The 25499-nt window shown below is 39.5% G+C and overlaps 1 protein-coding gene across 6 annotated transcripts; it reads left to right on the top strand.

Moving 5' to 3' along the window:
• The first annotated feature begins 877 nt into the window (after nucleotides 1-877).
• LOC5514738 (dyslexia-associated protein KIAA0319-like protein) lies at nucleotides 878-25078 on the top strand. Of its 6 annotated transcripts, XM_032384303.2 has the most exons (29): nucleotides 879-1176; nucleotides 1267-1569; nucleotides 4032-4062; nucleotides 4482-4532; nucleotides 5085-5473; nucleotides 5889-6430; nucleotides 6809-6986; nucleotides 7814-7867; nucleotides 7986-8030; nucleotides 8368-8403; nucleotides 8666-8767; nucleotides 9463-9560; nucleotides 10653-10746; nucleotides 11094-11186; nucleotides 11343-11487; nucleotides 12217-12281; nucleotides 12732-12832; nucleotides 13471-13695; nucleotides 14813-14904; nucleotides 15578-15726; nucleotides 16359-16510; nucleotides 17192-17330; nucleotides 17864-17934; nucleotides 18826-19051; nucleotides 19518-19640; nucleotides 20147-20237; nucleotides 21105-21185; nucleotides 22556-22647; nucleotides 23814-25078. In XM_032384303.2, the coding sequence occupies exons 1-29, from the start codon at nucleotides 1077-1079 to the stop codon at nucleotides 23939-23941; spliced, it is 3996 nt and encodes a 1331-aa protein (XP_032240194.2). In that variant the 5' UTR covers nucleotides 879-1076; the 3' UTR covers nucleotides 23942-25078. The 6 variants fall into 6 exon arrangements, with proteins under 6 accessions (XP_048590657.1, XP_032240194.2, XP_032240195.2 ...); XM_048734700.1 differs by lacking the exon at nucleotides 23814-25078 and having other exon boundaries at nucleotides 878-1176; nucleotides 21105-21230; nucleotides 21278-22652; XM_032384304.2 differs by lacking the exon at nucleotides 4482-4532.
• Nucleotides 25079-25499: the final 421 nt, after the last annotated feature.

Below are 25499 nucleotides of genomic sequence, written 5' to 3'. Positions count from 1 at the left end.
TCTCCAAATACTGAGCAGGCCTGTTCTCAGGATTGGCTAAGGGGAGGGGAGGGGGGGGTCGCAGTTATCTGGCCGCCACGCTATGTGAGAGGGGCATAAGTGTTTGCGATGATGCGGATGATGGCGCGGTTTTTCGTATTTTATTCCGCATTGCGGTTTCTCTAGACTGCGCAGTTTACCGCTTTTGACGTATTTCTGTGCGGTTTGTGTGTTTTTCTTTGCGGAAAAACTCACTCTACCCCCCCTCTACACCCCCTCATTTGTGTTCGCGGGCAAGCTCCACTCTACCGCGTCTAACGAGCACTTGGCGGGACGCTTGGACTTTTATTAAATTGCTCCAAGATCCAGCGGCATGTGTGCTTTGAGAAGCGAGAAACCTTCGCGACCCAAGATAGAAAGAAAGTGCTTCATCGGGTCATAGGGCGTGAGAACTCAACGAACATCCTATAGCCCGAGTACCGAAAATGAACTAAACAGACTAACAAAACCTGTGATAATTCGTATCTTAATGTTTGCTACGCCCAAGTATAATCATGAAAGCCTTGAGTTAGAAGGCGGCAGAGATTGTGGATTTCGAGGTTAAATGGCACTTAAATAAAGAGAATGGGTATTGTCCCGCGATTGCTAAAGCCGCTGAACAAACATACAAGCACTGCATAATATCTGCGATGTTTTCTATATCAATAGCCTACACTCATCCATTTCCTTTCATAACAACTTATCGTTTAATGGAAAATACTGTCACCCCTTTGGTCTAATATTAGCGGCGGTGGAAATGTTGTCTTTATTTTCAGATTATAAAATTTTCCCGGGCTGTAATTTTACAGTAGGGCCCAGTTTTCTGCCGGCTTTAAAGGTCCCGTATGTCGACTGGTTTCGTCAGAGAAATCAATAACAGACCTGTAACAAAATGGCGGACGGAATAGCTCATTCATGATGGTGTTGTTGTAGGCGCAAGCCGTAGATAATTTAGAGGCTATAACCCCATCAGCAGTGGAATTGGATAGATAAGCCTTATGGCTTCATGAGCCAGAGTTTTCTATGGCGTTTTCAGAAAATCTCTGCAAAAGTATGCGATGATTTCCGTAATGTTTTGGAATCTGTGTAAAAGTTCTTGGAGGAAAGAACTCTATTTGTTTGTGTTTGGAGTTCTTGTGATTGTCTCCGCTTCTCAAGGTAGTGTTTAAATTCTATTTTAGTAGAGTTGATACCTTAAGTATTTGCTTTTTGAATAAATCTTTATGGTGTTTCTCGCTTCCGTTTTAGATGGGCAACCTTCAAGTTCAAAATCGAATGTTCGACTCGAGAACTGTGGAAAACTTTACGAAGGACATTCATTGAATGCGGGTAAAGATGCTGGGAAATTCAAAAGAATTGGAGATTCAAGGAATCCCATGGAATGTGTCGAACTATGCTGTGCATTGGGAGAAAGTGGCGATTGCAAAACAGCACTTTATGTAGGAGAGCTGAAAGCTTGCTACAAGGTCGAATGCAAAAGCGAAGAAGCTTGCAAACCGATAGAAAAACACTCCAAATATGATATGAGTATATTCAAGAGGAGTACAAAAGGTAAGTTTTATTCCTTTTCTAGCTGGAACCATATACTGAACCCTCAATATCCAAGTTACAAAGTTTAAATCTCGTAATTAGCTCAAGCAAGAAGCTGTGTGTTCACGCGAACACGCTCGCACAAACAAATATCTTACGATTTTTTTACAAGATACAAAATAAAGTGCTGGAAATTGGAAGCTGTAACAATGCTTACATAGAACTTAATTTGTACTATTAGTTTTATTTCAAGCGTATTATTTGTGTGGTCGGTCAATCCTTTGCGTCTTATTACGGGACTCTGAACAAATTTACGGATCACTTATTCTTTCATCCTTTGTCTGAAAGTTTGTAAGCGTAGCGATGGATAACCATTGCCATTCATAAATCACCTTGAACCAATTTCCCAAAGAACCCATCACAATTTATTTCCTCGGGGAATATTACATAATTTCTGTGATTTTGAGTTAAATAGTTTTTTTTTTCTCCTAGCGGTAATTCTTACGATTTTACTTATATTTATTAATAATTGATTTCTTTCATGTGCCACGATTTGATTATAGCGGATTGCTGTGGAAGTTGCTGATTATCTTCAACTTCCATGCTGTGAAATGACTTATTGGTCATAATTTCAACATAAACCACTTCTGTTTTTTGTGGCATTCAGCTGATTCTGAGGAAAAAGACGTTAGATATTTACCCAAAAATATTCCAGATATGTCCTACTTGATTGTATTTATTGTGTGGTTTTCCAAAGACTAACTTAAAGTAGGTATCGTTTTGATACTATCTTTAAGGATGCTTTTCAGCATGGCAAATCAACTTTACTCACAAGGAAGTAAAATGAGCTGATAGGAGGTCAAATTATTTGAGGATTTTTGGTCAAGGAATTTTTCAAAAAACTTGCTTGATACTCTTCATACTGTCGACGAAAAAAATAGCGGTTATAGAATCTTTTTTCTTTTTTTGCATAATGTTTCATTTCCTTGGGAGTGTCCATATTTATTCAATCTAATTGTTAGAGATAATGCTGTATCATTCTTAGACAAGTTCAACTAAACCATTAGGTACCATTGAGTATGACCTGCACCGTATCATATTTCAGTACTTCAGTTTGTAACCTCAGGTTGTAATGACTACACAATAGCTAATGCATTAGTCTACAACGCTCAGACAAACCCCCTCCGCTCTATAGGGAAATCCACTCCTTATTCCAAGATAAAGATGCTTCTCTCCTCGTTCAGCAAATACATTGTATATCGACAATAATTATTTAAAATTCTAAATGATTCTTAAAAATCAGTAAATAAGAGATGTGATCTATGGCCTCAGACTTTTGACAGCATTTATTATTAAAAAGTCTGTCTAAAAAATAGCCTTCATTTTCAATAATTTTTAACTCAAGTTATTTGTCTTGCCCAATGAGCCTATCACGACCATTAATAGGTGCCTTGCTCAGTATTTTTACACATTTCAGTTGTTAAAACTATTGTTTTATATTTTCAATTAGTGGAAACCTTGGCAACAATCTGCAGCGATAAGAATGTTAATTGTCTGGAGAGACTATGATACCTCCAACTGCATTCTTACTAGGGCTTTTCTTAGCAATTACTTTCTTAACAGTTTAAGTAAAAAAAAGCATTAGCTGCTTTCAGGTTATTAACTTTTTATTGACATTACAGTTTTACAACTAAATAGTTTATGCCTATATGTAATCTGATGATAAAGATAAGGATCCAAGATGCATAGTTAATCTGTGATTTTGCTTCAACCAGTAAAAAAATTATATTCCAATTGCTCAAACTCCTCAAAGTAATGTTTTGTTGCCATGCTTCTAGTAAGGTTTATCTTGGTCTCTTTTGTCATTAAATAGCAAATGTCATATGTAATATCACTTTGAAATCACCAAAAAAAGAAAAAAAAATTGAGATACTGTATTCTGGACTGCCATATTTTATTGATCAGATTTATCATTATTAAATTAAGTGACACATAAATATTTATGGCAACCAGCTTTTCTCAGAATTCAATTTTCCCCAAAACCAAAACAATTCAATACAATTTTTTTATAATATTTTTATAATATTGACAAATGAGATATTTAAAATAACTGAGAGTGAAAAAACATTCGTTAAAAAGCTTTGGGCATTATAATGTTTTCTGGTATACAAAAGACTATGGTACAAAGGACAGGGAAGCAGTGTTAATAAGTAATGGTTTCTGGTCCCAATGGTGCTCCTACTACGGCCATCTTGAGCATTCAGCAAAAGACACGAATTGTTGATGGCTTCAAATTACGCCATCTCACTGTAATTTGTTGACCAATGAGATGGTGCAAAATGTGTTCCGCCAGAGAATTAAAACTTGATTGAAAGATGAAGAGGTTTTTTTTATTATAGAAACTATTCTTGGGTACAAGTATAATGTATTTTGATTTTATTAATTTATTTTATTTATAATGCATTTGGGTTTATTTTTTGCAGGTTTGAAAAATGCAGATGAAAGCCAATCAAGGTGAGATAAATTATCTGGTACTGATATAAAGCATTAAGAAAGTGAAAAGTGTATGGGGTAAAACCTGATAATCAATTCTTTGGCCAAATAGAATAATACCTACTGAAAAATATCCCTTAAAAAAAACTAAATGTAATTAGATTTGATCTGATTATATGCATACATATACTTCTCAGCTTTCCTAGACCTGGAGAGGTCCTTCCATATTTTGTTTCTACTGCAATTAAAATTAACCAATCAACATTTTTTTAAATTTGCATTACATTTGCTTTTGGAATAGCACTTAAATTAAAAAAAATGATGTTTAAAGTTTGCCTAACTGTTAAACTTCATTTGATTTGTAAATTTATGTACAAGTACTGTTATTATTCTCTTTAATAGGAATAATGTACTAATGATATGTGGGGTTTTGTTTTCAGTGTTAATCGTCTCAATGATGACTCAAATAAAACTCTTATAAGAGAAAAGAGGTACAGTAAAATGCAATAAAAAGAGTAAATTTGAAAATCTCACATTAAAGTTCGGCATTCATGGAATATTAGAAAACATTTAAGCATAACGATAACCATACAGTATAAGCACAATAAGACTGTGTGGCTTTAAAAAAGGATAAAAGAATGAAACAAGCGTTAAACAGAGAACTAACAATACTAATATGCTTGTCTTTATTCTCATGTTTTTGTCGCATGACATAAACCAAAGTGTGTTCTTTGAACCTTTGCAGTTATTAAAATGGGATTGAATAAACCTATAAATTTAACTTTTCATGCATAACATGCTTAAAAAAGAATTCTCCAATAAAGTAGCTACATAGCTACTATACAGTACCATTAAACCAAGAATAATATGAATCCTGATTATCAATTGTGTGGTCTCACAGTCCTTATAGGAGTGATAAGAATCCTTACCCTTTGAATCGGATTTGTTATGGCGAAGAAGGAAAAATTTACTCACTCCTGTATCTTACTACTATAAATCGATTTTCATTTTTAAAATTTTATTTTTTTATTTTATTTTCACAGGCATGAGTCTTGTCACCATTACCATGGGCGACAATGCACAAGCTTCCTAGACACTAAAAGACTTCTGTATTTTGATCACTACCCTCCTAAATCAATAGAACTGGGTCTGAAAGGCCCCTTTAAATCACTTCGTACCAAATTATCTCCAAAGTGTAGAGCTTCTGTATTAAGTGCTATATGTCACAATGCGTTCCCATACTGTACGGACCGCTCACACCCAAGCCCTGCGCGGTTATGTCGGTCGGACTGTGAGAAGTTATATAAAGGAGTGTGTAGCTCGGAGCTACTTGGACTAATGGCACAGGAAGTGAAAATACTGCCCAACTGTACATTGTTACCCCCGCAAGGATCACCAGAGGCTGCCGATTGCACAGGCCTTAATATACCAGGTATAATTCAAGGTTCAGCTTATGCTGCTGAGGTAAACCAAGGCAACTTTGAAAACCATTTGGTAGCATAGCAATATTGAAAAACAATTCTAACTTGCTTGAACTGTGGTTGAACTCGGGTTTGTTAGCATTGTTAATATTAAGGTTGTGCCAGCCAGACTTTGAACTAAGATTTTTATTTCACTTTTTTTCTCACCTTCGAGCCTAAAACAAAACATCAAAGAGAACACCCTCCGTTTTATGATTCCATAAAATGTCATACCCCTATGAAAGATCTCAAAGGCTATTGTGATGTTTTCATGTAATAAGTTATTTCTGGTGAGGACGTTCTTCACTTTTGATGACTTTTTATTTTATGGCTTTCTCTTGTACTACTACTTGTATTAAATTTTTGATTAACCGACTTTTATTTCAGATCCTACGGCAGCTAAATCTCGGCCAGTGATTGCCCCTAAGCCATCAAATAACAAACCAAATCCTGAACAAGCAAATGTTTCTTCTGATGATGAAGAAGAACTTGGTTCTTTCAAAAATCAAATAAATAAACCTGAAGCTCAAATTGAGCCTCATGAGAAAAGTGTTAGTGATATAACTGATGACAACAATGAGGAAAGCTCTAGATCTAGATCAAATGGTGATACAGATTCTACTATCCCTAAACCAAGTGCTGTGTCTCATCATGTCAGCTCAAATTTGCCATCTCCCAAAGTACAAGAACCTACTAAACGACCCAGTAAACAAGTTACGGAACTCAAGGCAGGTGCCACACAACCAACAGCTGCAACTAAAAAAGCAGGATTAGATTTAGAAAAATCCATGGATGGGCTAGATCCTGTGTCTCCAACAGAAGGAGCAACTGCTGGCATAACGGCAAAGGATGATGATGACAGTGATGATGAAAGTGATACTAAAAATGATGACGATGATGTTGTGCGTGACGTTGTGCCTACTGTCAGGGTATGTCTTTTAGGGAAGTTTTAGTTCAATTATTTACAAATCATAGGATGCTGGTTTAGTCCCCACCAAAATTACACTGCACATTGAAAAACCTATTGCAAATCCCTTTTATTTTCAGCACATTAATTGTGTACCTGGATGTCAGAATATCTTGCCACAAAAGCATATGTTATGTAAATGTATATATTTATATTCCTGAAAAAATCCAGAAACAAACTAATACCCACCATTGGACTGTGATGGCCAAGCTGTATTAGACTTATTGGACGTTTTCCTACACCCCTCCATTGATCCAGTTCCTGGATCAATGAAGGTTTATGCATTGCGTATTAAAGAACAGTTGATTAAAAAAAAGTTTTCTGTCATGCTTTTTTCTAGGTTAAGCATACAGCTCCTCCAACAGCTGTTCAAACTACAATACCCATAGGTAATAATGCCTCTGTCATAAACAAGCCGACAATTGTCAATATTACTGGAGATTCAAAGGAGACCAACCTGGCCGAGACTGAAAGCCCTTCGCCTACCAAGCAACCTACCACCGCTCCAGTAACCCATGGTGAGTTCTACTGTACCTACAATCTGTGACAAAACTAATGGACACTTTCCCTCCCCCTTCCTCAATGTTGGAGGGCAAATGATCACCTTGCTACTGCTTGTGTTTTGAGCTGAAAAAACACCTCTAACCAATATTAATCGGGGGGAGAGGGTTGGTGGTTGTTCGTATGGGAAGCATCCCACTTACTTTTGTTGAGGGTTGTAGATCATTTTGCTGTTGTTATTCCATAGGCTCGATTTCCAACTCATTTATGTAAGGCCACAATCCATTCTCTTAGCAACGGAAATGGAGCCTAACTTTGCTGTGAAGGATGTTGGGTTCCTTGTGGAACAAGTTAATTAGATATTCTGTTCCACACATATTGCTATTCCAAAAAGGGCTGCAATATTATTGTTTGGAATAGATGTATGCCAAAATGAATTTTGGTCACTCTGGAATAATTTCTATACGATTCTGTTATATGGTTCTAAGTACAAATTCTTTTAATTCCAAAATCAATTTTCAGAAATATTTTGGTAGTAATCCTTTTCTGGCCCATAGTACTACAAGGTTATTATATTAGATTAGCAGCACATTCTAAGACACCAAACGTATATGGAGCCCCTTGTTTATTTGTTCATTAGATCATATTTTGGAAATTACCTTCTTGAGCCATGCACAGAACACTTTAAAGTGATCAAACATTTTGATCACCGTTATTCAATGTATTGCCCAAGAGATTTTGTAACAGTAGCTTCGGGTATTGTGCCGAAGTGAGCAGTGCTAATGAGAAACGATAAGGGCTAATAATTGCTGATACTAATGAAACTAATTGGGAATTGCTTTAGGTGTTACAGCTAATATGACTGCTCCATCCAGAACACACGCCCCTCCCACCACAGGTAGTATAATCTGCTTTAATCCCATTATGAGAATTTAGGTTAAGGTAGAAGAATCATTATATTAAGAAAATCGTTTACATGATGTATCTTAATTTAAATGCATTCATTCACTACTCAGCTAATGGGTCTGCTCCAGCAACAACACCTGCTGCTCCTACCACAGGTAGAGAAATAATTTAATGCTTCAATCTCAGTCTGACAATATAGGTAAAGGTAGAAGGATCAAATGGTTATTTTGAGAAAATCGTTAATGTAGATTTATTTTAGCATTAAACCGTAACAAAAGGTTAACAATAATAGCATTCATTCACTCCTACCAATGGTTCAATGGAAACATATCTGCATTGTTGTATAGAGAAGCAATTTATTATTTTCAGGTTATCAAGCTTTAGTGATCTCTCCTGAGTATAAGCCCAATTGCTTTGACCACTGTGACTGAATTTATCTGAGAAGGCTCATTTATGTACATTAATGAATTATTATTCATTTCATTTTTGAAGATGTCTCTGAAAGACCAACAACTCGTACAACACCAGGTAAATTAATTGTTGCTTGAAGGGTCAGGCTTAGGGTTGGGATTAGGGTTAGTCACTCTCTGTCCTTTTCTCCGTGACACTCAAAATCTGTTTAAAAACTTGGAATAAATTTTGAACTACACATGTAAACAAGATGTGGTTATGTAACGTTTCTCTGAATCTGCCTTTCTCAAAATCTATATATGGTACAACAGGAAAAAAATGAAATAGACAACACAGTAGTATATAAGGTACCTTTGACCCTTTTTTTTGTATTCCACAGCTCCACCATCACTCCTAGTGTCCGCTGGGGACAACAAGGTGTTGACCTTACCAGTGAACTCAATTGAGCTGTATGCCAGTGCATTCCCTAAAGAGACTATAGGTATGTGGCCTGTTCTGAGACACCAGGTTCATGTGGAGCCTCTTTGACATCTGTTATTTGGGTTATGTTAATGTAAGTCCTTTCTTAAGCGTGTTTGGAACATTTCTCATTACTTGGCAATTCGGTTGTTTAGGCACGTACGGGAACTTCACACTTTTAGGCTGGAAAATCTGAAGGCGGGAAAGCAAATTTACATGCGCTCGACATTTTTAGCTTCGAAAACAAATGCCTGCAAACTGAAAAGAAAAACATAATAAACAGCAAATACCGTAAAACAAAATAGGCGAGCATGATTTTTCACCTAAGGCACCTACTTAGCGACCTGAAGTGCAGATTTGAGCAAGAAAAGAGTTGTTTCAATGCATATTTACTGAGAGAGAATAGTTGATATTTGATGACAAAATTTTTACACCTGGTGCTCAGTGATATGTTTATCGCCTCTGCCTGACAGCAGCACTGTTTTATTGTATTAAAATTGTTTTCGACAAGCTTTTACGTGATTGGGAAAAACCAAAAGTTGTTAGAGATAATAAATGTAAGACCCAAAACAGAGACAAGATTAGCCAACATTTCAGACTTTTATATCAGAATTATTTCAGGACAACTACTGGTAGTGTGAACAAAATTCTCAAATTAATTAACAATTAATCTGTATATTTATGTAATATTAACAACTAATGTGTCATCCTTTCCAGATAACCATTACACATACCACTGGCAGCAGATTTCAGCCCCACAGGGTAGCCATGGATACATGGAGGGCAAGGATACTCGGAGGGTGATACTTTCTAAGGTAAAAAACCTGGTGCTATTAAATTACATTAGAAGTGTGGGATGATTGAGTTGAAGTAAGTTGTGGCGAGGAGGTGAGTTGTGATGAAGCATGTAATGAGCTAATGTAAAATGGGCTGTTATGGAAAATGCAAGATGATGTAAAGTAATGTACAGTATGTAACATGTGTTATACTATGGTACGATAAAAAAACATGGCATCAGGTGAAACTGAGGAAAGAGGAACTTAATGGTATGGTAAGATAAAATACAGAGAAGTAAGGTGAGGCATTTTAAGCAGGAAAAAGTAAGTTAGGGAAAAGTTAAAGAAAGGAAAGATATGGAGAAGTCAAGTAGGGTGAGGTAGGGTGAGGTGAGGTAGGGTAAGGTAAGGATAGGTTAAGGTGAGGTGAGGTAGGATGAGGTGAGGTAGGGTGAGGTGAGGTGAGGTAGGGTGAGGTTAGGTTAAGGTGAGGTGAGGTAGGGTGAGGTGAGGTAGGGTGAGGTTAGGTTAAGGTGAGGTGAGGTAGGGTGGGCTGAGGTTGGGTGAGCTGAGATGGGATGAGGTGAGGTAGGGTGAGGTTAGGTTAGGTTAAGGCGAGGTGAGGTGAGGTAGGGCGAGGTGAGGTAAGGTGAGGTAGGGTGAGGTGAGGTTAGGTAGGGTGAGGTGAGGTAGGGTGAGGTGAGGTGAGGTGAGGTTAGGTTAGGGAAGGTGAGGTGAGGTGAGGTTAGGTTAGGGAAGGTGAGGTGAGGTGAGGTAGGGTGAGGTGAGGTGAGGTAGGGTGAGGTGAGGTGAAATGAAGTGAGGTGAGGTGAGGTAGGGCTGGGTAGGGTGAGGTGAGGTAAGACGGGCAGGGTGAGGTGAGGTTAGGAATGTGGTAGAGTGAGGTGAGGCGGTGGAAGGCGAGGCAAGGACAAACAGGATAGCAAATAAGGCAAGGGATTGTAGGAAAGGTATGGCAAGATGAGGTAAGGTTAGTAGTGCAAGGCTGAGTAAAATAAGTTAAAATACATGTAAGGTAGACTAGGTTGAGGTAAATTGGGGTCGAAATGTGATAGATGTCTATTCAATGTAGTGAAGTTAAGGTCACACGTCTCTTTTGTTGTCTTTCAGCTTAGTCACATTGGCACATACCAGTTCAAGGTGACAGTCACTGGTGCAAACCATGCTTTTGGAGTTGCACATGTAAATGTTACAGTTAAACCAGGTAAGCTTACACACACTATACCAGTCATGTAGCTAGGGGTGCACAGGGTTAGCATGCCCCCCTGAAACAAAAGTGTTATTTCTTTTGAAGGATTATCAAATATATCATCCTTTTTCCAATTGATACAATACTTATGACTGTGAGCCCCCTCAGCAAATACTGTGTATGCACATGTGCACATTGCTTATTTGATATATTTGAACAACATAAAAGCACAATGAGACTCATAGAATTGTAAACTCAGCCTATGACTGGAATAAAGTTGGGCCATTTTCCTTGCCTTTTATTTTCATTTTTTTGTCACTATCAAAGACACAGCTGGCTTGAAAACTCCTTTGTCTCTACAGCACCACGTGTAAACAAGCCGCCACGTGCCGACATCTCACCAAAAGAACAAACAATCACCTTGCCTACAAATGAAGTGGTGCTGGATGGATCAAGTAAGTTAAAAGATGAGTTACTCGAGTAACAATATTGATTGAAAGTATCTCAGTTACTCGCTTGAATTACTTCGACAATGAGTGGAAGTGTGAAATGGTAATCTGATTGGCCCTTTTCTAATAAATGACAAATGCCTTGTTGTCCTCGTCTTCCAGAGAGCACAGATGATGATAAGATCGTCGAGTACAAATGGGAAGAAATGAAGGGCCCCTTGAATGATAAGAACAAGATGATCAGTCAAGGAGCTGACTCTCCTGTGCTTCAGCTCAAATCCCTTGTGCCTGGCATCTACACCTTCAAGTAAGTGCAAGCTAAAGCTTTGTCCCCCCTATGGTAGAGTATGTAGAATCAGTATGTGTCCCCCCTATGGTAGAGTATGTAGAATCAGTATGTGTCCCCCCTATGGTAGAGTATGTAGAATCAGTATGTGTCCCCCCTATGGTAGAGTATGTAGAATCAGTATGTGTCCCCCCTATGGTAGAGTATGTAGAATCAGTATGTTTTCTCCATGTTGGTTCAGTATTAAATCAGTGTGTTTTCTCCATGTTGGTAGAGTATTTAGAATCAGTATGTTTCCTCCATTTTGGTTCAGTATTGAATCAGTATGTTTCCTCCATGTTTGTTCAGTATTGTATAAGTATGTTTCCTCCATGCTGGTTCAGTATTGAACCAGTATGTTTCCTCCATGTTGGTTTAGTATTGAATAAGTATGTTTCCTCCATGTTGGTTCAGTATTAAATCAGTATGTTTCCTCCATGTTGGTTCAGTATTAAATAAGTATGTTTCCTCCATGTTGGTTCAGTATTTAATCAGTATATTTCCTCCATGTTAGTTGAGTATTGGATCAGTATGTTGGTTTAATTATTGGATAAGTACATGTCTCTTCTAGTTGGTTTGATTTAAAAACTTGAAAATGTCAACAATTTTCCTGTTAAGCATGTCCCTGCAGTTTTGAATCAACTATTCTAAAAATATATTTTAAATATGGTTAGTGTGGCACTAGCTGACCATGTGACGTTGATTATTCAGGCTGACTGTTTCTGATTCTGATGGCGAAACGGACTCCACTACTGCTGTTGTTACTGTCAATGATGGTAAGACCAGATTTCCGGGCTAGTCTTCTAGGATAAAGTATTGGTCATAAGTGGGTGTGATTTTACTAGTGCGTCGTTTGAAAGGTCGTAAGCACGTTGGGACAAAGCTGGCTGGAGGAGCGAAACCAAGGCAAATACATCCAGTTGAAGTAGGAATAAGTAGTTTGTATGGCCCTAACAAGGATTAGACATCACTTTGGAGTAAAGTTGTCCTTAGTCTGGGCAAAAATAATGAAGCAAAATTCTTAACTTCCACTCGACGTTTTTTTAGAATCATATTCCAGGTTTTCAGTACGGTTAGGATAATTGATATAGAATATTATGTTTCAAGTAAAGATTGCTTGGGTCCTTCAGCATTTCTTAGAGCCACACTCAGCACATTTCCTTTCACTCGGCACACACCTGGGCATTTGTTTTTACTAGCACCACTAATCAGTATTTTTTCATCAGAGAAAGACTACCCCCCAGTGGCAAGAGCTGGAAATGATGTGGTGCTGACATTACCAGTGAACCATGTGGTCTTGTATGGGAACAGCAGCACTGATGACAAGGTATGGTTTGAGTCAATGCTGGTAATGATGATGGTGATGATGATGGTTATGCATGTGGGTTTGTAATGATGATAATTACAAAGATGATGAGGATTACCGGTGATAATGCAGATGATAGCCATGATAATTGACTCATTTTAACGGACACCCTCGGGACATTTCTTTGTATTTTCCTGTCGTTAATTTAAACGTTTGTCGAGTTGTCTACTGCGCATCTATTAGAGGACAAACGCATAAAAAATGAGATTATCTGTTTTATGCAACATTTTTTTTTGGTTTGGGTCGGGTATTCGTACCAAGACGTAGGGGCCTAAAGTGGTTTGGTAGTGAGGTGGGTGTGATCATATGGTATGGTAATGTTGAAGGGTGATGGTGAAGGATGGCTAGTAAGGCAATGCAGAGTGGAGATGGTAGTAATGTAATTACGGTGAAGAGGTGGATAGGTTAGACTAGTAGGTGGTGGAGGGTGGTGAAAAGATATAGTGGGACTATAGAATAGGTTTTATTACACGACAACCTAGTTTGGGGAGCGTGCATGATGCTGAGTATAACAAAGATAACAATAGTGATGACATAATGATAACAGTAAACTATCATATGAATCTAACGCTCAAATGCCACCGATCTGTCTATTTCAGGGCATTGCTAGCTATGAGTGGAGCAAGACACCCAGTAGTCCCGCCGTCGGTGACATGCAGGGGACCAATAGCCCCCAGCTTAAGGTGTCAAACATGGTGTTAGGCGACTATACCTTCGTGCTGAAGGTGACTGACACTGGCGGACAGTCTGCGACCTCCCGAGTCACTGTGGTGGTTCAGCCGGAGAAGAATACCCCGCCCGTCGCTAAGGCAGGATCTGACAAGGTGAGCTTGTTGCCCAAGGGGACAGAGCAAAAAAATGGTATGAAATTTTCCAATTCTCAATATATAAGCTCAAGACTCTGCATACAAGGAGTTCCTCTTACCAAAAACTTAATTTCAAATTTAAAGAAATTAAGAAGATATGAAATTTACTTATTAGCGGGCAAAGTTGGCTTAATTTCCGATCAGATCCTGACTTCTCCCTAAAAACGAGGAGAATTCATACTTCAAAATTCCACTCCAAGCCTCATATCTCGAAAACGAATACATTAGAAAAAAACACTTTTTGATATGTTGGTTTAAATAACATAAGGAACCTCTATGCAAAAAATTCAAGCTTACCGAAGTTAACCAGACCTTATTTTGGGAAAGCTTGCCATTTTTTTCCTCTGTTGCTCAAGGCCATCTTCAGAGCAAAGTGGTAACACAAAATCAGGGAGTGTCAGATCATCACAGAGGATAGCAGTCTATTCCCAAATGATAACCATGCACAATCCATGTCTGTTAAGGTCGCTCGTGCGTTAATTAACAGATCACAAACCGAGCGCGTCATCAATTTTGACCTACGCACAGAAGCGTCCATGTTAATGCGATTGCTCTAGATTTTTTACCAAAGACGACTCAGTGTATGAAGAGTGCAAACATTTAAATATTGTATTTGAATTAACACGAAATAGTGTAGTAGAACTTCAAAAGTAAACAACTCTTTTTGCACTTATTTGAGACGCAAAATTGAGCGCCAAATATAAATTAAAATTCAGGATGTTTTCTTCCAGGAAATGTTAAAAACAGGATCTCCAAATTAAGCATTGAAACAAAGTGCAATAAGTATTCTAAGAGTAGTATTCAAGCCAGCAAAAAATGTGCTAAATAATATACACGTGTTAATCAAAATCATTCTTAGATAATTTAATTTTAACTACCCAAGAATGATTTCCAAATTAGATTGTTTTTCATAAACCCTTGAAACAAAGTGAAATACGTGGTCAACGGGTAGTATTCAAGCCATCAAAAAAGTTTTAAATAAGTTATTAATCAAAACCATTCTAAGAGAATTTATATTAGTCAGCTCATGAGTACTTCATGAAACAGGCGTCATTCCTTCTGATTTTTGTCCCAGGATTTGGTCTACCCTGATGACACGACAACGTTGGATGCAAAGGGTAGCTACGACGATCAAAAGATCGTCAAGTACCATTGGGATCAAGTCAGGTATGGGGAATTTACGTTATTTACGAATAAAACGAATAAATCTTTTAGGTGCCTTCATGATGGTTTGTTTTGGAGAATTCAAGAGTAAATCAGTTGAGCACGAGACCGCAGCCTGCTCATGCTAATCAGCTTGCGTGCAGAATGCAGCTTAAAGATTGAAAACTTCTGCTTTAAATTCTAAACAACATTTACTTCTGCGTTGGTTCTTTTATTTGGACTGAGTTTAGAGTTTCTTCTAAGCATAGTTTCTCCGACGAAAAATGCTATTTTTGGATGTTAGAATGCAGACGTTCATAGGAATTCGCAGGGTTGTTGGCTGATTATGCAATCAGCCAACAACCCTGTGAATACCTATGAACGTGATTCCCCAACCTGATTTTATGCTGAATCATCGCATGACGTTCATAGCGTTATAGAAGACACTAATAGGTGATTCCAGCAGCCGTTTTCATTCAGAAATGCCGAGAACTGCTAACACGACTACCAGAATGCAGCGCGCGCGTTTAAATAGTTTATTCGACAAATCTACCACAGTAACCAACATGCCGTGCGCGCGTGGTTTTAGCTGGAATGGACCAATCAGAGCGTGCGAACGATGCGACCAATCAGGCCGTGCATACGATGCGAGACGATTTGTATTTTTTGGTAAGCGTGATTTTTTTTCCCCTTCCAGTGGCCCGAGCTCGGCCGAGATGTCAGGCGCCGATAACCAGGTTGTGGAGGTGAAGAAGCTGACTGAGGGGCATTACGTGTTCAAGCTGACTGTCACTGACGATAAGGGGCTCACTGGCTCAGGAACGGTAGCAGTCAACGTCAAGAAGGGTAAGGGCTTTCAGCAGAGTCCAAGTCCCAAAAGGCAGACTTGTAATAACAGGGGCCCTGAGAACAGTTACATTACAATATAGAGGAAACAGCAACATTCCTCAAACAGGGACTAAGGGAGTGTCCGGGGGGTCGGAGAAGAGGGCACAAGCAAGAAAGCAAGGAGTGTAGCGATAAAAGTTTGAGAGGATGAAAAACTTAACTTTTATGTTTAACGTGAATGTTTCACGGGTACCATCTAGTATAAGCTAGATGGATAAATGGATGAAAATTTTTCACAGATAATGATAATAAAATGATGATAAAATGATGATAAAATAACGGGAAGAACAATAAAGCTATGTAGAAATCCGTTAAAAACCGTACATTGGTAAAAGTGAAAAGATATGTTAGCAGCCTGTCCTTATCTGCTTAGCAGCCGCTCTTAGTGTCACGCACGCCTTTCCTGTGCAAACAAAAGTATATATTATTTATCAAATATTTTTTTATGCACCTAGATAATTATTTTGGTTATTCTACATAACTTTTAAGCTTTCCAAACTTATACTAAAATCACTATTCGATCGTGCAGGTGTCCTGGAGCTAGGTAACAATTGTTGGCTAAGTAATTATCGTTTCCATTGTTTGCGCAGATGTTAACCAGGCTCCTGTCGCCCGCGCCGGCCCAGACGTAGTGGTTCACCTTCCTAACCGTGCGGCCGAGTTGGATGGCTCAAAGTCATCAGACGACCATGGTATAGCTCAGTATTTATGGACGCGAGACGCCAAGAGCCCAGCCGCGGGGGTGAGTCAGTTCTTTCGTAAGATGAGGTGGTTGTAAATTGTTAAGGAAGGTTTGTGGGTGTGATGGTTGATAGGATGTCCATAGTATAATTCAGAATTCAAGAATTCAAGGGGGGGGTAAGGTAGCTACTAAACACAGAAAGGGGCCCACTTATAGTCACCAAAGAAAGTAAGTTGATTGGTCACTTACGGAATTTTGGCGGTACATATTTATAGTTTGTGTTTTTTTCTTGATACGGGAATTTAAAAACCGGAAGAGTATAAAAACAAAATAGAGAAATTAGTTAGCTTAAAATGGAAAGTGCTACGGGGAACGAAGTCCCTTGCGGAGCACTACCCTACTAGGATACATTGACTAGCCAATCTCTGAATGGTGCAGATAATTCTGCTAGATGGACAGGTGGGTGCGAGAGGCCACGTACAGGGACGTTCAATGTGAAATGTGTGAAAAATACTTTTCTAAGAAATCGTTTAGAAAGTTAGGGCTTTGTGTTAGATAATTCTGCTAGATGAACAGGTGGGTGCGAGAGGCCACGTACAGGGACGTTCAATGTGAAATGTGTGAAAAATACTTTTCTAAGAAATCGTTTAGAAAGTTAGGGCGTTAGAGGTTGGATTGGCTAGGCTAGACATGGGTTCCCAATACCGTACGTGACTATCTTTCCCTCATCATTGTTTCCAGGACGTGATAAACAGCAGTAATCACCAAGCCATCCTGCGACTGTCCAACCTTGTAGAGGGAATGTACAAGTTCAAGCTGACGGTCCTTGACGCCAAGGGTCTCAAGTCAAGCGATGAAGCCCTTTTAACTGTCAAGGAAGGTTAGTGGGTATGATTGTTGATGAATGAGGCGGTTGTTGATTGGCAAGCGAAGCTAATGAGAATGATTGTTGATAGAGGAGGCTGTTGCTTAGTGAACATGAGAACGATTCTTTTTTGTTCATATTTGATTAAAATCGAATAGTTTTATTCGTCATTGCTCTAGCTGATGTTGCTCTGTTTGGATGGAGAAGTGTAGAAGTCCGCTCGTAAGGCCTAACATGGTTGGCTAGATTACCCTCATTGTTCTATTGTATTCCCGATCTTTTTCTGTGTTGCATCAATCCAAACCAATCCAATGTGGTGAAATCTTGCAATAGCTTCTACATGGCCCTTTGGATGTTACTGCTTTGCAGTTGTTGCTCGTCTGCTGTTGTTAACGTTAATCAATATAGATGTTGTCTCTTCTCCCTGTTTTTTTATTCTCTACACTGTCTGTCTTTCTCCAGTCTCGTTGTCATTGCAATAATTATCGTCTTTTTGACGATAATCACTAGTAATATGAAGATTTACTTATATATTCGATTTCTTCCAGATGAGCACAGTGCCCATTTGGTGGAGCTCTTCCTAGATGTCGACATAACAAAATTCACAGAGGAAAATAAGGTATGGTGATTGCTTTTTACTAACGCCACACAATTAGCTATGACACTGGATGCTTCGAGAACGTCATAAGGCTTAACCCCTTCCAAACTTATCACACGTTACACGTTCAGACGTGTGACAACAGGACAAGACGAAGAGATATTGGTTTGTCCGTATTAACAGGGTTCCATTGTTTTGATTTTATAATAAACAGTTCTTTGGATCCCAAGGGTGTCCTTATTAACGAGGTTCTGTTGTACTGACTCTTATCATAAACAGTTCTGTGGTTCCCAAGGGTGTCCTTATTAACAAGGTTCTGTTGTACTGACTCTTATCATAAACAGTTCTTTGGTTCCCAAGGGTGTCCTTATTAACAGGGTTTCACTGTGCTAACTTAGTAATAAACAGTTCTGTGAGTCCCAAGGGTGTCCTTATTAACAAGGTTCTGCTTTACTGACTCTATAATAAACAGTTCTGTGGTTCCCAAGGGTGTCCCTATTAACGAGGTTCTGTTGTACTGTCTCTATAATAAACAGTTCTGTGGGTCCCAAGGGTGTCCTTATTAACGAGGTTCTGCTGTACTGACTCTATGATAAACAGTTCTGTGGGTCCCAAGGGTGTCCTTATTAACAGGGTTTCACTGTGCTAACTTAGTAATAAACAGTTCTGTGCGTCCCAAGGGTGTCCTTATAAACTAGTTTTCACTTTGCTAACTTAGTAATAAACAGTTCTGTGCGTCCCAAGTGTGTCCTTATTAGCAAGGTTCTGCAGTACTGAATCTATAATAAACAGTTCTGTGGGTCCCAAGGGTGTCCTTATTAACAGGGTTTCACTGTGCTAACTTGGTAATTACACAGTTAAGTGCGTCCCAAGGGTGCCCTTATTAACGGGGTTCTGCTGTAACCTGTTCAGGGTCAGTTGATTCGCAAGCTAGCGGTGATCCTAGACGTGCAGGACGAAGAGATCGTGGTGGAGCACCTGAAGGAGGCTGGGACCGGGCACAGCATGATGGTCATGTTTTACGTCAAGGCTGTGGGCGGAGCCAAGGATGGCCAGGCGGTCGCTGAGACGCTCAAAGAGAAGATTGAGAATGAAGAAGGCTTCTTTGAATTCAGGATGCTCAAAGTTGAACCATACAGTAAGTTTCAATTTACTTACAGAGCTCGATAGCCGGACGTGCCACATTAGCTATGACTGCCGTGGTAGCTCTTAGAACCATGATGGCACAGTGACATAGGCTTTGCTTCTTAGGGGTTCCATATTCTCAGTGTTTCCGAGCTATGTAAATGCTGTGTGAAAACACCTTGCTTTCTGTAATGACAACTGTGAGGTCATTGTCTTCTCAAATATGGACGTTAAGCCGAAGTTCCATTCTGTTATCGTACTTTTACCTATATTGGGAAGTGAAAGAACCGCTGGGGGCGTTGGCCTGTGATACCATCCTCAGTGACGGTGAATACACATGAACTCAATGGTAAAAACTACATGAAGTGCTTAGAGACTTTGCTTAAATAAAAGCCAGCAATTCCATTTACACTTATTGCTTATTGATTCTGCCAGTCTCAGCTTTTCTACATTTGCTCATATGATCTGTTTACCTTCAGTTTGTCGTAACAACTGCTCATTCCACGGTTACTGTGACCGCTCCACCAAGCTCTGTGTATGCGAAAGTTTTTGGATGCAGGATATCTTCAAATCGAGCTTCGGAGCAAAAGAGAGCAACTGTGGTAAGGTTTACTGCTATGAGAGGGTAGGATCAGTAGGAAATGAAAGAGAGCAACTGTGGTAAGGTTTACTGCTATGAGAGGGTAGGCTCGGTAGGAAATGAAAGAGAGCAACTGTGGTAAGGTTTACTGCTATGAGAGGGTAGGCTCGGTAGGAAATGAAAGTGAGCTTGAAAAAAAGAAAGAGAGAAAAAAGAGAAGCTAATGCAAAGAAAAATACGGCTAAAAGGTAAATACGGGAGTAAGAGAAAGGTTGAGGGGAAATGGTTAGGACAATGGAGCCTCAGATTGTAACCTCCTCCGCGGGTATTTCGATTTTTTTGGTAGCTTCCTGTGGTGCTATTCATGGAAGAGAGGGGACTGAGGGCGGTTTGAACCGGGACCGGAAGCCTTAAGAGAGGAGGGGCTAGGGTTTGAACTATTTGAAAAAATATGTATTTGTCTTCATTGGCGGATAACCTAAGCGTCTTTAGAGGTAAACTGACACGTGTCACTCCCTCTGTTTTCAGATTGGAGCATTCTGTACGTGACGGTCATCATATTTGGCATCGTCATGGCGATTGGCGGCATCATCTGGGGTATCTGCTTCTGTATGGGGAGGTAAGACGTATGCTTGTACCCAGTCCCTTTTAAGATTATGGGACAAAGCCGCCGCTTTGATTGATGGGATTGACCATAGTGTATTGATACCATTCCATAATATCAGCTCTCGGACGAGGTATACCCCTTATTCTTTGTAGTGGTTTGTATTCTTTTGTTTGCCTCGTTAAATCTTTGCCTTTCCTCTTAACCTTCCGTCTGTGTAAGTCTTTATTTATAAAGCATATTCCTTGTAGCTTATTGGTTCTCTCTGCAACCAAAGGTTAACATCGTACGTGCATAAAGGGGAGTATAAAGCCTTGTTTCTTCTCCTATCTCTCGTTTCTTTCAGTTAACAATCAGATATAACGGGTATTTTGGCGTGAAGAAATTTTAAAGCTGTGGCATTTTTGCTGAATGTTAACAGCGAATGAAATAGGATTAACAGTTTTACTCTGTCATCCCACACTCTATCAATCTCTTGATATCCCGTTGTTATGCTTTTTTAGGACCATAGCAGGGGTGGGGTATATATTAAAAAAAAAAAAATTAATATATTCATATCATATTTCAATTTTTTTTAATTTAACTTATTACGAAATGACCAGTAGGGGCTTGGCTTTGCCCCCCTCCCAATCTTTCTTGATGTTTCTGTACCGTACTCCCCCCCCCTTCCCCAATATTTCGAGGCCTGCTACGGCTCTGCTTTACCTACAGCCAATCGTGTTTGACCTCTCCACGTTTTTTCCTCTCGATCCAACTCCTCTCATGTCAACTCAACTTCCCTCCGAAATCTCGCTAACCCATTCGCTCTTTGTGTGACCAATTCTCACTAACCCCTCCCCCTTACCTTCTTTGCTTTGCCAACTCTCACGTGACCTACTCTAGATCTCGTCGTCTTCGTGCTCGTAAGGTTGTCGCTGTGGAAGCACCGACCATCCCGTCAACTTCCGCCTCTGAATCACCTGGGTATGATCATTCGTTCTTTGCACGTGACTTCCGGGACCGATCATTCGTTCTTTGCGCGAATACTACAGAGTTCATTTACTTACATGATACAACGTTTTTGGCGAATTACACCGAAAATATTTTTTTCTTTGAGACCCATTGGAAGTCGCTCATCCTGGACAAGAAAAATTTGAACTATGAATTTGTGTCATATAGTGTAATTACTGACTGAAAATTGGAGGTTTTAGTTTTTTGTGTTAGCTAAGGGGGGTTCTGGAGTCTCCACCAGAGTACGCCTCTGTAATTTCAACAAGGCTTTGAGTAAAAACCGCTTTCATTTACTTTATTATCATTTAACATTTGGTTTGAAAAAATTAAAGTGCTGAATAACATTATAATATTTCGTTTAATATCAAAATAATATATCAAATTTGAGAAGTCCTAAATAAGCTAAGTTTCTGAGTTTTTTTTTTCTTGAAGGTAAAATCGAACATGTCTCATCGTCGTAAACTTGAATATTGCTATTAAGTGCATGGCATTTTTTTTGTATTTCACCATATTTTACATACCCATGACATACTAACCTTTCTTTTTTTCTGTTTTACTAACAACTAATCTTTATCAATAATAATATTCCATCTAAATTCTCACATCTTAAACCTCTCCTCCTAACTTGGCACATCTTATGTTGGGTTGCATGTCATTATTTTATCTTACAGTTTGTTTTGTAACTTTTGTTTTATGCACGTTCCATTTCTGTATTCATTTATGTACTTCAAATTACACGCTGTATATTTTTTTCTCTCAGGAGCTTCCTTACCTGTACAGCAAGCGTTTCTGCGGGGATTCGGCGGTAATAGAGAGCAAGGCGCGGCAATACTCTTCGCCCACTCTGTTTCTGCAGAAATCCCACAGAAACGCTAAGAACGCTTTCTTTTTTGGTACTTGACTGCCTAGCAATCAAATACTCGTTGTTTGGGCAGTTTTGCGTCGCAAATAAACAAGAGTAGTTTGGTGCTTTGTTGTTGCTGTGACGCGTGACGCTCATTTTATTTTTTTACCTTCAACTTTCGTCAATGTGTGATTCCAAAAACGATCCATCCCATCCCTTAAATTCCTTTCCCTTTCACCTGGAAACAGCCAAAATATGATATTTGAATGGAGAACTGAAAGTACCGCCTCCACCACCAAATCCCTCCGTATATGAATCCTTTCTGGAATCGTACAACATTTGTTGTTCGGAGCACTCGCCTTAGCGCAAGCAGGTGGTCTCGCAGGCACGTGTTACTAAAGTGTAACGCATTGCTGATTCTCGTGAGTTGTTGTGTCGTCTTATTGTGTCCCACTCATATGAGACGGGATTGGTGCTAACGAGTCACGTATCTTGCCAGGCGCCGTCTACGCACGCGTCGTAAGCATAGATACGCGATCATTGACGAGGATGAACACGACAGGACGGAGAGCATGGAGATGTTACCCAAAGGTAAGGCACAATAACACGACAGGAAGGAGAGCATGGAGATGTTACCCAAAGGTAAGGCACAATAACACGACAGAACGGAGAGCATGGAGATGTTACCCAAAGGTAAGGCACAATAACACGACAGGACGGAGAGCATGGAGATGTTACCCAAAGGTAAGGCACAATAACACGACAGGACGGAGAGCATGGAGATGTTACCCAAAGGTAAGGCACAATAACACGACAGGACGGAGAGCATGGAGATGTTACCCAAAGGTAAGGCACAATAACACGACAGGACGGAGAGCATGGAGATGTTACCCAAAGGTAAGGCACAATAACACGACAGGACGGAGAGCATGGAGATGTTACCCAAAGGTAAGGCACAATAACACGACAGGAAGGAGAGCATGGAGATGTTACCCAAAGGTAAGGCACAATAACACGACAGGACGGAGAGCATGGAGATGTTACCCAAAGGTAAGGCACAATAACACGACAGGAAGGAGAGCATGGAGATGTTACCCAAAGGTAAGGCACAATAACACGACAGGACGGAGAGCATGGAGATGTTACCCAAAGGTAAGGCACAATAACACGACAGGACGGAGAGCATGGAGATGTTATCCAAAGGTAAGGCACTATTACACGACAGGACGGAGAGCATGGAGATGTTACCCAAAGGTAAGGCACAATAACACGACAGGACGGAGAGCATGGAGATGTTGCCCAAAGGTAAGGCACAATTACAGCGGAGCTTGCGTTTTTTTAGCAAAGCAAACAGAGATGGACAAAGAAATATAGACTCCCATCCCCCAACCTTCTCTCGGAAAGTCAAAACCCACATCTTCTTAACCTGCCTAAAACGTTTTTTTACAAATGGTGTTAAGTGCAAATTTAGGCAATTTGTATGGCCCATGTACTAATAATGTCATTGCTTCAGCAAAGTGGTTTTTCTACGTTTTTAAGAAAGTAAGCATATGAACACCATTAACTTATATAAAGAACTATTTATAAGTTGTTTAAGCATTTCAAGGTTTTTTTTTAATTTCTTGAAAATCGAGAACCTATCACAAATTTTTGGGTACACAAGTTTTTGTGTAAATGGCGTATAGCAGGGAAAATTTAACTTAACGGGTTCTTACATACATCCCTGGATTACATTTTCTTTCCCATCTCTTTCACAGGCAAGTACTCAAGCCTGATGCTCAGTGATAGCTACGATGAAAGCGACGACGAGTCCACGATCTTCGAGGCCAAGAAAAAAGTGATGAACGGGAACGCGAACGGTGGAATCGGCAATAAGCACTTTTAGTAGCGATCATGCGTTCCAGAACACTTGAAATGATCATGCTTAATCGTTACAACATCAAGCCCTATCCACAAATGGTTTATAATTAGAACATCACAACTTTCTAAAACAAAGAGGGCAGTATCGGCACCAAGTGCCCTATGGTGTGGATAGTACATCGAATTAGTAATCAAAGTGAACAACGAACTCCCGCGAGATAAGCGCGCACGCGCCGCCAAATTGGCAACTTGTTGGCCCATGGCGGGTTTGTATAAAGTCCTAAGATCGCCAATAGGGGACTTGCGCTAAGAGATCACGTGACTGTTTGGGTGGCTAACTGGCGCGCGCTCAGGCTTATAGCGGCAAAATAACAGCTACAAAAGCAACTTATTCAGCGCTTACGAAAAAAGCAAGATTTTTTTTTTCAGAAAGGGTTTAGTTTCATTTAAAGATTGTGACGGGCAATCTTTTGTTTTGGTTTGAATTGCCAGTCAGAAAGGTCACGTACGGTGATCTATTAGCGCAAGTCCCCTATTAATAGTGACTTGGAGAGAAGGGTGTGTTAGGAAAAGCAATGGGAAGCCTAAGCGAAATTACGCTCAATTTTCCCGCCTTGCCCGAGATGCTCCTAGAAAATTCATAATACAAACTTTTATAAACTGCAAGATACTTGGGGTTCATTTGAAAGGTAAAGGTTTTGCTATCAGAGATATAATTTATATAAATATAAAATTTTTAGAACAATAGATTGGGAGATATTAGTGTCTGGTTGCCTGAATTGAAGCATTGCATTCCGTCACGCATTGTAAAATTTCGCGTAACTGTGATTGTGTTATATGTGTCAGAGGTGACTTGGGGTGATATTCAAACAGCCTTTCCTAAAAAGAATTGTTATCAAATACAGATTATATATATGTGAATTTGATTAAGCCATATGAATATTATTTAGCCAGATGTTTTATAGAAACTTTCTCTTTCTTTTTTTTACTGCGTTGGGCTTATTACCTTCGGTAGTTCGATTGGAACTAGATGCATGAAGCAGCTAGCAACTAAGCTATCCTATCGCCCGTGCATGAAGTAACTAGATTTGTGCTATAAACAGATAGTCATGCACAACAGAATGTAGAATCGACAGGTGCGAATAAAGTCTTGTTTTCAAAACTCGTCTTGCTCCTACCGGCATGCCTTAGTGGATATGCGATATACAGCTATTTCAAAAACCGTTGTCCAAAAGCGCTCAGCTGTACGCACCTATACCGTGAGCTGGTATGGGTAATATGTTTCTACGAATTTTTATTTTATTTGAAGGACTTTATAAAATAGACTGTTGTTCTACTATTCTGACATCGCTTAACGAGTGTGCCCCGGTAGTGATGAATTACATAGTCTGAAACAACATATATTACCCATATTACCTTGCGGTATAGGCGCGTAAAGCAGAGCTATCTTGGACAACGTTTTTTTTTTTTTTTAAATAGCTGTATTCCCGGCCCAGTCCCCTCCAAATTGTACCTCGGTCTTGCAAAGCACGATTTAGTCGTATGCGACCAGCCTACGACACTACTTTTTTAGTCGAGCTGCG

Source organism: Nematostella vectensis, chromosome 11, assembly GCF_932526225.1.
Source record: "Nematostella vectensis chromosome 11, jaNemVect1.1, whole genome shotgun sequence".
Taxonomy (NCBI): Eukaryota; Metazoa; Cnidaria; class Anthozoa; order Actiniaria; family Edwardsiidae; genus Nematostella; species Nematostella vectensis.
The sequence above is the reverse complement of the archived record's forward strand: the minus strand, read 5'-3'. Positions and strand labels throughout refer to the sequence as shown.

Coding starts and splice junctions, on each gene's coding strand:
- LOC5514738 (XM_032384303.2), top strand. CDS start 1,077: ATGATTTCCGTAATGTTTTGGAATCTGTGTAAAAGTTCTTGGAGGAAA. Junction 6,431..6,808: donor ACGTTGTGCCTACTGTCAGG/GTATGTCTTTTA, acceptor GCTTTTTTCTAG/GTTAAGCATACAGCTCCTCC. Junction 16,511..17,191: donor CCAAGAGCCCAGCCGCGGGG/GTGAGTCAGTTC, acceptor CATTGTTTCCAG/GACGTGATAAACAGCAGTAA.